The sequence below is a fragment of the Girardinichthys multiradiatus genome, chromosome 2, assembly GCF_021462225.1.
Source record: "Girardinichthys multiradiatus isolate DD_20200921_A chromosome 2, DD_fGirMul_XY1, whole genome shotgun sequence".
In the NCBI taxonomy this organism is placed as follows: Eukaryota; Metazoa; Chordata; class Actinopteri; order Cyprinodontiformes; family Goodeidae; genus Girardinichthys; species Girardinichthys multiradiatus.
In genome coordinates, this window is record NC_061795.1 from 45205852 (window position 1) to 45219416 (window position 13565).

The window sequence follows — 13565 nt, forward strand, 5'->3', positions numbered from 1 at the left end:
ATCTGATTATGACCGTCTGCCACAGGTGATTCCCGGGCGGTCACCATACGGCTCCTGGGATCCAGGGCGATGCCTACGCTGTGCCGTGGTGGGAAACTCTGGAAACCTCCGTGGAGCCGGATATGGGGCGGCCATCGATGGACACGACTACATCATGAGGTGAGACAGATTAGCAGGAAGGAAGACAAATAGATGGAGAGCAGACAGGAGAAGGAAAACATGTCTCGCCATCACCATCAATACTGCTCCATGTGCTTTCAGGGAAATGGGCGCTTGCAGAGCTGCAGACAGCAGATGTATGCATCTAATGTTCCATTTAATCTCACTGTTTAATGTTGCCCTGCATTCAGCTCTCTGATTGGTTCACAGGGGTCACTTGATCTATGTGGTTGCCACAAAGAGCTTTATGTCCTGGAAGCTGAAACTGATGGCATTCATTCAGATGTGCATACCAACTCACCGGGACACAGAAGGCCTTCTGTTGCACCACGCACAAATTGTTCTGAAGAATCAGAGTCTTCAGGCTCTGATTCATGATGTTTGCTGCTGTTTGTGTGTGTTTCAGAGCTTTTAAAAAGAACTTCACCTCCCTGTGACAAGAACATACCTCCAACAATAAATAAAACAGCTGTAATAAGGGCCATTTTTAGACCGAGAAGATAGGAACATTATGAAATCTTCTTGTCACTCGCATTTCTAAAACAAATAACTGCAACAGTCTGTTTTCCTCACTTTATCTGAGGTCAAGAAGCTCAGATCGTCCTCTTAGATCCCAAGGTGTTCCCAGGTCAGAAGAGACATACAGTCACCAGCCGCTTTTTAGGTGTACCTGCTTGATTGTTTGTTAACACAAACACCCAATGATCCAACCTCATGGCCCCAATCCAATCCATATCTCCATCTAGATGTGGTGAAGATGGCTTGCTCAAGTTCCAGCTGAGCATCAGAATGAAGGGGAAAAATGGGATTTAAGTGACTTTCAATGTGGCACGGTTGTTTGTTCTAGATATATTGATCTACATAGTTCAGAAACTGCTGATCAACTTGGCAAAACCTTCTCATAAGTTTACATAGAATGGTCCAAAAAAGAGAAGATATCCTGCTGGGTATGGACGAAAATGCCCTTGTGATGTAAAGGAGAATTGGAAGACTTGTTTGAGATGATAGAACTTCAACGGTGTCTCAAATAACCTCTGGTTACAACATTGTTATGAGGAACACCATCTCTGAACACAGAACTGTTATGCAACATGAATTAATGCAGCTCTGAATGCAAAACAGGGTCCAACCCAGCACTAGCAAGCTGTACCCAATAAAGTGGCCAGTAATTGTGTAGTTACTCTACTTCATAGAGTAGGATTGTGTCCAGATCAGATTAATCACCTCAGGTGATTCTTTTTGATGTGAAGGAGCAGCAACTCCTGGATGATGGAGCTCCTCTTCTTGTCTCTAAGCAGAGCCTGGCCACCCTCCATGATCTCGTTCTTGTAGTTATGATCCATATCTCAGGACCACAGCTGAGGGTTGAACATATTGTAGGTGGATCAGTAAATCTAGGGCTTCACCTTTTTGCTCAGCTTCTTCTTCACCTCAATAGACCAGAGCAATGTCCTCATTAGTGCTGAGGATCCGTCTATCCATCTCCTGCTCCATCCTTTGATCACTCAGAAAGAAGACACCAATATATCAGAACTCTTTACCTTATAAAGACTAACCTCTGATCTGATAGGATATTCCAACAGTTTCCAGCTGGATAGTTTTTTTGGGGGGGCTCTATTGGGTGCCATGGCTACCTGCTCTCTGGCCTCTGTATTCCCAGCGCAAGGCAGATGTTATTTCAAGGTTTGGTCATGGAGGGGAGGGTTTGGGATCCTTGCCCTCTCTAGATGATGTGGTTCTCTTGGTGCCATATGCCAACTGGAGTATTTCATGACTGATTATTACACTGCAGGAATCAGTTTGAATATGCAAATTAGTGTGTGGATAGGAGAAACAAAGCAATGGAAAAGCTTCTAAACTCCCCAAGAAGCTTGTCCAACATGGTGAGGTCAAACACAATGGTTTTTTACGGAGGAAGGCATCAACGTATCATTTTAATTTGCTCCATTGTTAAATCAAAGCAGAGGCAGTTGCTAGTTTGTCTTGATTCTCTCTGGAGGAGTGTGGGCATCTTCCATCTCTTCTTTCAATGTTGGGATTTGATGTTCATTTGTTTCCCTGGCTTCAGCTCAACTGCAGCAGCCCCACACAACCAACCACACGCCTGAATTCACTCCAGCTCGCTGCACAATCATCTCTTTTGCTCCTTGTATATCTGCTGGCGTGCTCAGTGCAGGCTTTATATTCCTAACTTTAGCTTCCTGTTTAGACAGAAATATTCTTCGTGTAGACAGTGACTCAGCCGGGGCTTTGTCAATGCCGCCTCATGTCTGCAGACAGAGCAGAGGGTTTCAGACACAGACAGAAGTCCTACTGGGGAAAACATTCCTGTTTCTCTGGATGTGCTTTGGAAAGCATTGAGAGCTCTTAAACTAACAGTAGCTCAGTCAGGATTTGTTGTGGAGGGAATGAGGACGTTTTTGTGAGGTTTGTGGGATTTATTAAATGCATAACCACTAAGGCCCAGTTCTTCTGGTCACTCTATTTTTTTGAATTCTCCCCCTTCCCCTTCAGATTTTATCTTGCTTCTCCTCCCAAAGCGTTGAGGAAAAAATGTGTAGCTCCATCAAGAATACTGTGCTAAGACATTTGGTAGTTATACGTCATTTGATGTTTGCTCAAATTGCAAAAAGATATAAAACATTGAAAATTTTCCATCTAGACTGTACTGTGATTTTGGCGAAAGAAGTTGGAAAGGTCAGCCCAGTTTGGAGCTCCATAACACAGCTATATTTTTCAACAGAAACACCATTTTAATTTTAAACCGCTCACGGGGAGTTGGACTTTAGGTAACTGAACTGGCATTTTGACACTTTTTACAGTTTTGACACAATTGCAGTTTAATTTTGGTGATTTTATTCAAAGTCTTCCTACCAAATGCTCACCCCAGAGTCTGATGATATCACACTATAGATTCTGAACCTGTGAAATATTAGGAAACATTTGCATTTTAACTAGTTTCATGCAACAGTTTCATCCCCACATGTACAATTTACACATCAAAACAAGTATTTTTGTCTACTTTTACTCAGAATGTTTCCCGCTGCTGTAGGATGACAGTTTTCTGTCAAATCTGCCCAGATTGCAGAGAGTGCACAACTAAACTCTTATTCACTCCCATTATATTTCAGTTCAGATTTTCTTTCCAAGCTGGAGTTGAAGGGTCTCTTTAACCTCTCATTTCTTCTGCATAAAACATTGTAAACACATAAAAATGTGCATGATTGGCCATTCACTGTTGAAGAATATTTTTTAAATGGCGATTTGAGCTTTAAACAAAATACCTTAACACTCCTTTGTATGACAAATGAATGGTATAAAAACAATAAATTTGCATACTAAGCGCCTTCATTGTTGCAGCTGGTGGCGCAATGTCTTACTGCACAAAACCCCGCTCCTTTAACAAACCCAGGAAATCTTAAAAGTCCTACCCCTAAACCAGGACCTATTACAAGTGAAAGAAAGGCCCCAGGAAAGTGAAATTACCCAGGTAAATTTGTATCCAAACGCGCCCTGGACTTTCAAAAGCCTGGGGCTTTCCACAAGCAATGGAAAAGGGGCTTAAATCATCCCATTTATGTTTAGGGGGAAACCAAGCATTGAAGCATATGGGGCAAACAGGACCAGTACAAATGTGTATGCAGCTATGAATTTAGACAATCCATAATACAGTAACTGGGCTGCACGGTGGTGCAGTTGGTAGTACTGTTGCCTTGCAGTAAGAAGATCCTGGGTTTGAATCCCGGCGTGCTGGCTTTCTGCTTGGAGTTTGCATGTTCTCCTGGTGCATGTGTGAGTTCTCTCCGGGTACTTTGGCTTCCTCCTACAATCCAAAAACATGACTGTTAGTTTAACAGGTCTCTCTAACTTGCCCTTCGGTATGAATGTGTGCATGCATGGTTGTTTGTCCTGTCTTGCCCTCTGACAGACTGGCAACCTGTCCAGGGTGTACCCTGCCTCTTGCCCAATGCCCACTGGAGATAGACACCAGCCCAACTGCAACCCTGCACAGAAATGCGGGTCTAGACAATGGATAGATAGATTTTCAATCAGGAACTACACTGACAACACTTCTGAAAGAATCTAGTTGTCCTTGTTGTCTTGGCTCTGTGAACCAGTAAAGATGTGAAAATCCTGCTGATCCCTGCAGGAGCTTTAGTTAATTTTGCACCTCTAGATTTTTAGCTGTGATTACATATTTCTACTGCAGTAAAAACTCTCGTTCTCTATTTGTACACTGTGCCTGACAAGCAGTTTTATTGTTCTGTGGTACCAGGTGCAGAAAGATATCTTCAATGATAAATTCCTTTAAAAGATATAGCTCCACACATCAAACAGTCGAGACTTATTGGTGAAACGTTTGCAGTTTTTTTCAGCAGAATCTTGCAGAACAAATTTAGCTTGAGTTTTATCAACAATTTCTAGGAACTAATGCATGTTTCTGCCACTAGATGTCCTTTTGAACACTACAGTCTACATGCTATCGCTACAGTTTCTTTTGTATACTACTTCTTTGTTTTTATTGATTTCGCTTCTTCTTTGTGTAGGCCGTGCCTTTGCTGCTAAAACAGCGCAAATATGTCTACTCAGGGACCCATTAAGAACTGTTTTTATGCTGTGTTGTGAGGGTTTACATGATTCCAAAAAAGTGCACCATGTCAGACCATAGATCAGAAAAAATTTAGTTCTCAAAACTAAAGATGTATCTGATTCCTGGAATGGAGCTTGGAAATCTCTCCTGATGTTCCCCTTTTCCTCTCTCTCCTCCAGGATAAATCTGGCCCCCACTGTGGGCTACGAGGACGACGCCGGGAGCCACACAACCCACCACTTCATGTATCCAGAGAGCGCCAAAAACCTGGCGGCCAACGTCAGCTTTGTCCTGGTTCCCTTCAAAACACTGGACCTGGTTTGGATCACCAGCGCTCTGTCCACCGGCCAGATCCGATTGTAAGAGTCACAGATGTGCATGAGCTCGGATTAACATGTGAAACAACAGGAATTTAGTTCATACAGCCTCCATTAGATGTCAGGGTGCATTAAATACAGAGATATGTTCTGTTTGCACTGAGAGGCTGTTCGGAGGCAGAGAGATTAGAGATCTGTCAATCATCCAGCAATCAAATAAAGTTTATGTCTGTGTGCTCTTTCTGCAGCACTTACGCTCCAGTGAAGCAGTTTCTCCGTGTGGATAAAGACAAGGTTTGTCTCATTACTGTGATTCACTTTGCCTATTTTGACAAAGTGACCCTGCTCCAGTTATAAAGCCCCCTTACCCATTGTCGATGAGGGATTACCATCCCTTCCTTTGTTTTCACTAATCTCCAGTTTGCATTTAATCTCTAAAATAAATAAATGAACTTCTCTTTGGGTGGAGGCACCGAGGCATCTTCGCCCGGCCAGATTCACAGCATCTTTAAGAGTGACCTAGAAATGAAGAATTTGAGGATTTACAGCTCTGAGCAGACTAAAGCTCCTTTTCTTGGGACTGAGCATCACCGGGAGGCAGCAGATAATGTTCTAATTACTTTTTATTCCATTAGGGGTGCTTTTAAATTTTATTGAGATCAAAACTGCAGGGAGTGACAAAATTTGTCATTGAAGTTTTGGGATTTTCATCAGTTAAATTTACTTCCTTTTTTAAAAAACTGCATCATTATCAGTCTTGAAGCTTTAAACAGAGCTTAGAGGAGACTGGATTCTAGTTTCCTCAATCAAGAACACATTTCTGTGGTGACTCGATCCAGTCCGTGTATCTTCCTATGTTCTTGGCAAGCAGCCACATTTAATTTGTCTCTTTAAATGGTCCTCTGGCTTTTTTAACGGTTGTAAAGTTTGTCTTTGGACTTTTGCTGCTTTCTCACTCACATTAAGTCTAGCAACCGACCATTTTCAGAGAAATATTTTTGTTTGTAACCCACCTAACTCTGTCATATGGATCATTTAACCAGAAAAATCATCTAAACTCAATGGAGAAGCAGGTGTGTATTCAGACATGTATTGGATCTGTGCGATTGGATTTTTTCATCAGAAACCCGTGATGAAGAATAAAAGTCAGGGAAGAATAAAAGTCAGGGATCATATTAAGAGTGGTTAATAAAACCACCAGAAAAGACAAAGAAAAAAATGTCAATTTTTAAATAATCCTAGACAGCTAAATCTATAAATATATAAAGTGATATAAGGAGGTTTTGTGTTTACATTTCAAAGTTATTGTGCCATTAGTTAGCTATTAGTTTCACCATAAAACAAAGATGAAAAACAACATATAAAAGAAACACATGTCAAATTATGAAAACTGTGAACAAAGATAAATACTTACAAAATATTGTTGTTAAAGCAAGTCAAATTAAAGTTTCTCCTCTGTTTTTTTGGGGGGGGTTTTTATTACTGGTTTCAGATGAGAAAATCCCATTAGTTAGTCTCAGTCTGCCATATTTAAACCGTAGCATGGATTAGATTAGATTAGATTAGATTAGATTAGATTAGATTAGATTAGTTTAGATTAGTTTAGCTTAGTTTGTTCACTTTATCTTGGGTTATTTTAACTTTCCTTTGATTGTCTTGTCTTTGTTTAGCCTTCTTCAAATTAGCTTGGTTTATCTTTGCTTAGCCTATTTTAGCTTAGCTTTCCTTGGTTTTAGTTATATTAAATTAGCTTGGTTTAGTTTCATTTAACCTTTGTAATCTTACTTTAGCTTAACCTAATTTAATTTTGGCCTGTTTTATCACATTGTAACATACCCAAGCCTACCTTAGCTCATTACTGATTTGCTCAGCTTACCACATTTGCCCTTCCTAAACTTATTTTAGCATAGATTATTCCCTATGTCTATATTACCTTAGTGTAGCTTATCTTAGTTTAGCATATCTCAAGGTAGCTAGCCTTTGTTTAGTTTAATCTTCTTAATTTTACCCCAGTTTATTCTATTTTCCATTAGGTTTGTTTATCTCAGCTTAGTTTGTCTTGAGTTAGTTTAGCTTTGTTTAGCCTACCTTAATCTATTTCTAAGCCGTTCATATTCACTGATGAACTTGAAACGATTACAGGAAAGTCTGGATCAAAACAAAAAAACCAGAAAGAAATGATTACTTTCTCACAGAACTGTAAACATATGTCAGTATTTTTTCTCTGTGTACCGCTTTCAGGTTCAGATCTTCAACCCAGCGTTCTTCAAATATATCCACGACCACTGGACCAGACATCACGGGCGATACCCTTCCACTGGCATGCTGGTCCTCTTTTTCGCTCTTCACGTCTGTGACGAGGTCAGTTCTTTTTTCCGTTTCTTTAATTTTCTGAAAACAACCCTCTCACATTCATCCAGTATCAACATTTTTCCATCTGATCCTAATGTTCCCTTCCAGGTGAACGTGTTTGGCTTTGGAGCCGACAGTCGAGGAAACTGGCACCACTATTGGGAGCAGAACCGATACTCTGGAGAATTCAGAAAGACCGGCGTCCATGACGCGGACTACGAAGCTCAGATCATTGAGCAGCTGTCCAAGGCTGGAAAAATTACAGTATTCCCTGGGAAATGATGGGAAAAACATTTTCCTGTCGTTCTTAGGTTTCTAGAGAGCTGATCAGAAATTTGGATTCAACTTGGAATAAAAGCTAACTGAAAGATTTTTACTAATGGGGCTCTTGAGGTGAACTAGGATCAAGAAAATATTTTTCTCTTTGGGTTTCCAGCCTCCAATCGGACTGTAAGGTAAAATGATTCACCTTCATTGTCTGCTGCAGGGCTGAACACTGAGGAAAACAGGAAATTATGGCTGAACAGCAGGATAATTTAGAAAATTTGTTCATCTGTTGAGAATTATTTAACCCTCGTTTACTAACACAAACAATGCAACATCCTTCACACCCATTCTGCATATCAGAGACCACTGGGCCATGTGGGAATATTTTGCTGACAAAGAGCTGTCTTTTAGAATCAAGATCTTGTCTTTGATTTGCCTTAAATTCTCTTTGAGGTGAAACATCCCCCGACACTGCCACTGAGTTGGTGTCGTAAGGTCTTTGTGAGGCAATTAGCAGCGTGTTAAACAGGCCATATGTGATTAATGTGACTTTATCAGATATGACTCCCCTACAAAGCTCCCCGGTTCTGGTTGGTGTTGGCAGCAGATCCTCAGGATTTCAGCCTTTCGACTGCTCTGACTCAGAGAGACAAGATGAGATGAAACTGTGGTTCTAGAGACTTTATTTAAATGCTGCTGAAGTCTTTATTCACCTGCAGACAGAGGTGGCTGGATAGAGGTATGCTGCATTCAGAACCGGTCCATGTTTCATTTGAGAGCAATTTTGCTCAAACGTTGCTTCAGTGTTGTTTTAATGCAGCAGTGATCTACAAACTGGACTGTGCAGAGCGCTGCAGACCCTATTAGAGCCCCACATGACGGGCAGAAGAAAACCCCTCGCCTTCATTAACCACTCAACCCAGTCCTGGCTCGGCAAAGTAGGAATTCAGCTCAGTCTGGAGGAGGTAGAGCCAGCCTACGCCTTAGCTTTCACCCCTGATGCTGACGTTTGCTTTCTGGTTGGTTTTAATAGATTTCCGCTGAAACTGGATTTTCTTCTAATTTCTGTCAACCACCATGCCATATGTTACACTTTATGATGAGGAAAACAAACAAGAATCAGTAAAATAAGTGCTGCAGAATGGTGTTTGAAATAAATGTCAGAATACCACAAACTGGATCCTTAAGGAGAAAGAGGAAGAAACCACTTTAGAAGCAGGAAAAGGAGAGTTTTTGGTTTTAGAAGTGGCTGAAATTCCACCATAAATATACAGTGCTTTAAAAATCCACTTTTTCCAATACAGGCTTTAGTTCGTTCAATCACATACGATTTAAATCACCAAAGAATTGATACCAAGTATGACCCAAGTAAATACAAGAAGCAGTTTTAAAATGGTTCTTTCAGGTATTAATGAAAAAAGACATCCAAACCAACCTGGTTGTTTCCCCTCTGAACCTAAGAATTGGTTGTGGCACCTTGGTGGCAACAACGGCCATCAAGCAGCAACCGGTAATCAGGCCTGGTTTCTTTCTCAATGTTGACTTATGAACTCTGACCTTAACTAAGGCAATTGAGGCCTGCAGTGCTTAGATGTTGTTCCGACTTCTTTTGTGACCTCTTGGAGTCATTTTTGTAGGCTAGTGACTCCTGGGACGGTTCACCACTGCTGCGTTTTCTTTATTTGTGGATGTGTCTCACTGTGGGTCACTGGAGACCCGAAGCCTTAGAATTGGCTTTGCAACCCTTCCTGGACAGATAAGCCAGTGACTTTGTTTCTCAACTGTTCTTGAATTTATTTAGATTGGGACATGGCATGTTGCTTTTGAGGTATTTAGCCTACTTCATGTTACCAGAAAGGTTCTATTTTCATGAGTAGCTTGCTTCTACAGCTCTGGCAGTTATAGTAGGGCTTGGATAGCTTTTAGTCCTTTTAAAACAAAACCATCATTTGAAAAATAGCATTTTGTATTGCGTTATATTATTTTCTGGCTTTCTGAAATATTTAAGTGTTTGAAAAAAGGAGGGGAAATCTGCAAGAGGTGGGGGTTACTCTTTCACAACACTGTACATTTTCAGATTAAAAAAGTAAAAACCAATGTCACAATTTAGAAATGTGTAGCTTCCACTTCCAAATGTCCCTTAAAATTTCCAGTCTCAGCCAGAAACAGTTTCCAGGTCATGAAAGCAGCCATGAGCTTTGCAGAAACTCCTTATGTGTGACTCAAAGTGTTTGTGTTGAAGAAGCTGTGAAGGACCCATGAAGCTTCACCTGTTTGCGTGACTGCAAGCTGATGGATTCAACTTCTTGACATGTTTTTGTTTTCTGTTCTAGCATTGTGCAGGTAATTTAAGGTGGAATCACATGCACACATGGCTCTAGGCCGCCGTGTTGTTGTATTTTACTGTAACTCCGTGTTCTGCTGGTGTTTTCCCTCCACACCAGGTTTTCTTACACGCTTCGTTGCTGATTTGGGCTCATTTTAACCCAACTGAATCTCATCATATTGTTTGTGCTTACTGTGTCTGTCACATGCTTTTGTGCCTTGTCCAGCTGCTGGACTCTCTCGCCTGCAGCTGCTTCATCAGCAACACACACCTGCTACCTTTGTGTTATAGTTGGTCTCGCACACATGCACATTTCTAGCTAAGAGCTGTGCCTTTTGAGCTGAACATAAATTCACTACATGACACACACTCTGCCTTCTACTTTCTGCTTCATACGATTGATGTTGTTTTTACTAATGGAGACGATGTGAACGCATAATGCAGTGAATTCATATCACAGTCAACTCCTCATTCGGTCTTTGTTTCTTTGTTATTCCTTCTAGGCAACCAGACTTTCCTTTAATCTATTAAAACATTTATTAAAGTTTTGTCGGTACTTCTCCAGGCTTTAAGAGAGAAGTTTCTGGTCCTTTGGTTAGGGTTTCACACATGTAAGTCGTATCTTTTTAACGTTCAGGCAGAAAAAGGCTTCTAAACTCAAGGGATGAACCAGTGTTGTCGACATGGAACAGATACGTTGGCAAGGAACCAGTTTTAAATTGAATCTCTAAGCTCTTTGTCACCACCAGCCCATCACAGAGACAATAACCATTTCACTTTATTTTGTTAAATCTATCAAAAATCCCAAAAATAACAGTTTGACATATAGAAGAAAACTTAAACCTTGATATACACCTTGACAAACTGTCAGAACTAGACGGAAAATAGGTGAAGGAAATCTTTGACTAGAAAGTACGAAAGTTAACAAAACGCTAATTCAAGTAGTTTTGCTCTTATTTTAATAGTTAGTAAAAAAAACTGTTTCAAGTCATTTTTTAAATACTTGTTCATGACCAAAAAGCAAACAAAAGACAAAATTAATAAGCCTTCCTAAACGTATTTCATCTTTGCTGAGTTTTGCTTCACCCACCTAGGCTTACATCGAGTAAACTGGATAGGCTACATCTAAGATTTCCTCATGTTAGTTCAGCTTATCTTTTGAAAGTTGAGTTTACCTGCTAGCTTAGTTTAGCTTAGTCTACCTAAACTTAACCTACCCATGCTTAGGTTGACCTGTCTATGCCTACATTTTTTTCACGGAAACTAGCCAGTTTTAGTTTAGCCCAACTATGCTTACATTGGCCGACCTAAGCTTAGTCAAGTCTACCTAAACTTAGCTTAGTTCTAAGATCACTGTATTATTGAATTGTCATGGTCGGCTACAATGACTGGACTGAAACACAGTAACAGAACAGCCAGAACCCTTAAGAAGAACCTTGAAAGACATCCAGAAAGTCTGGAAAATTGTTGATCAGAACAGTTTTGGAAGATTAAAAGAAAGCGATCCAAGGAAGGAAATCAAAGGCTGAATCAGGATTTTTTAACGGGCTGAATGTGCTTGTCATTTTATATCATGAAGGAGATACAGTAGTTTAGGTCTGCAACTGAGACGGTCTTATTTCTGTGTATCAGTGGGACATCAGATTAAAATAGAAACATCAGTATAAACTGCTCTTTCAGCTTCATAATGAAAGTGTTAATGTTTTAGAAGTTAAACGTGACCGTCATGCAGACATTATGATCATAAGAACTCGTTCCCTCTGCGTTTCTGCTGCCTGGAGAGTAAACAGGCTGCTGCTCCTTATCAGCTGGAGCCCAGAACATGGTGATCGGATGTAGGAGGACAGCAACAGAGTCTTTTCAGTCCAAATGAGGTTTCTCCCTCCCACCGACAGTACATGACACAGATCTGATTCCTCCATGCAGACAACCTAAAGTAGGTCTTCCCCCCCCCTGCTGTTGACCCACATATTTATCCTGCAGAAGAGATTCTTCCAGCTCTGAAGAATGGTGGAGATGACCAAAAGTTGAGCCACATTCTACAGTTAGGGTTGACTTCATTTAAACTTGAACTGAAGTCCTCGCTGTCCTCACTGTCAGAGAAACCCAGCATTTCAGTCTATTCAGTTATTTTTACTCCGTTTTGTCTGGTACATTATGTTACGAAGGGGATGTCACAGATCGCCTCCAAGTCTGAAATTTTCCTTTTTCTTAGTAGAAAAAAAGCCCATTAAGGTCATTAATATTCATTTTAAGAGTGATTAAGCAGAGCTGAGTGTGGAAGGTGAGTGTTGGGAAGCACCTGCTCAGTGAGGGCAAAGAGGAGATTTTTTATTGGATATTCAAGCCAAACTTAATTTTTTTTTTTAACAAGTTAAAGGTCAAACTGTTTTCTTTCTTGTCTCTGGACCTAAGACAGGATCCATTATTTTGAATTGATTCCCGTTTTCCCCACAGATGAGCAAGTGTCTGTACAGAAACAACCTGATCTGTGCCGCAAATAGACCTGAAGCAGTTCAGAAACACTGAAGAAACATTTCCCTGAATCTGTAACGATCCAGGGAAAATTACCGGTTCTGTTCCCCACCCTGCCTCTGTAACGCTCTGAACTCAGGTAGAAACCAGGTCATTTAGTGACTGCTCCTGAGTCAACAGCAGGAAACCTCTGCCATCACCATCTCATCCAACCTTTAACATCTCCTTCAGCAACATGTTGGAAACATCAGCACCCGTGTATTTACCACTGGAACATCTGTAGGACATGTGACTCTGTTTTTTTTCTGCTGTTGTACAAATAAAAGCTTCAAGAAACTCAACTGAAAATAAGCCTTGGTCCTTTTTATCACAATACAGTTCCTACAAAGTCCAAGAGACGTTCTCCCGGTCCAGGGTTCCTACAGTTTTCATTTAAAATTAAGAGTTCTCAGTCCTTTAAAATTATGAATCACTAAGGTTCACCATGTATGTATACATAAATTATGTATACAATGGGTAGGTTTTAAGTTTGAAACCAGGAAAAACGAAGGAATGAAGGACAAAGAAGCAAAGACACGAGGAAACAAGAAAACAAAGGAGAGAATGAAATAAAGGGGGGGAAGGGAAGTAGGTCACAGGAAGGAAAGGAAGAATACAAGGAAGGAATTAAGAAATTAAACAAGGAAGAAAAAAAAGAGATGAGACACAAAAGGAACAGAGTAAAGGAAAGACACCAGACAGAAAAGATATAAATCGCACAAGAATAATAGCAAGGACATGAAGGAAGGAAGGACACAAGGAAGAAAAGTATTTAACTTTGAGGCATGATAAATAAAGTCTGGAAATACAAATATCAGTTTATACTCTGGAGGTCTGGGAAGCTTTGGAAAAGGAAAACATTGTGTTTCTAGATTCTGATTTGGATTTCATTTTCCAGAAGATTTTTTAAAAAACAACGGTGTTTCTTTCTGATTGATTTGACATAAAAAGGCACATTTGCACACATTCCAGTTCACAAACCCAATGGAAAAGGACCGGGTTGCACACCAAAAACATTTCTGTATTAAAGAGTTTTGAT

General features: G+C 40.4%; 1 protein-coding gene across 1 annotated transcript in view; it reads left to right on the forward strand.

The window, feature by feature from the left end:
- The window catches only part of st3gal2 (ST3 beta-galactoside alpha-2,3-sialyltransferase 2), a 32329-nt gene extending 19501 nt beyond the window's left edge, over nt 1-12828 (forward strand). Inside the window, exons 3-7 of the mRNA XM_047391550.1 lie at nt 26-159; nt 4930-5109; nt 5316-5361; nt 7309-7428; nt 7528-12828. Of these exons, the coding sequence (XP_047247506.1) occupies nt 26-159; nt 4930-5109; nt 5316-5361; nt 7309-7428; nt 7528-7701 (654 nt within the window). The 3' untranslated portion in view covers nt 7702-12828. The remainder of the gene's footprint in view (nt 1-25; nt 160-4929; nt 5110-5315; nt 5362-7308; nt 7429-7527) is intronic.
- The last annotated feature ends 737 nt before the right edge of the window (nt 12829-13565 follow it).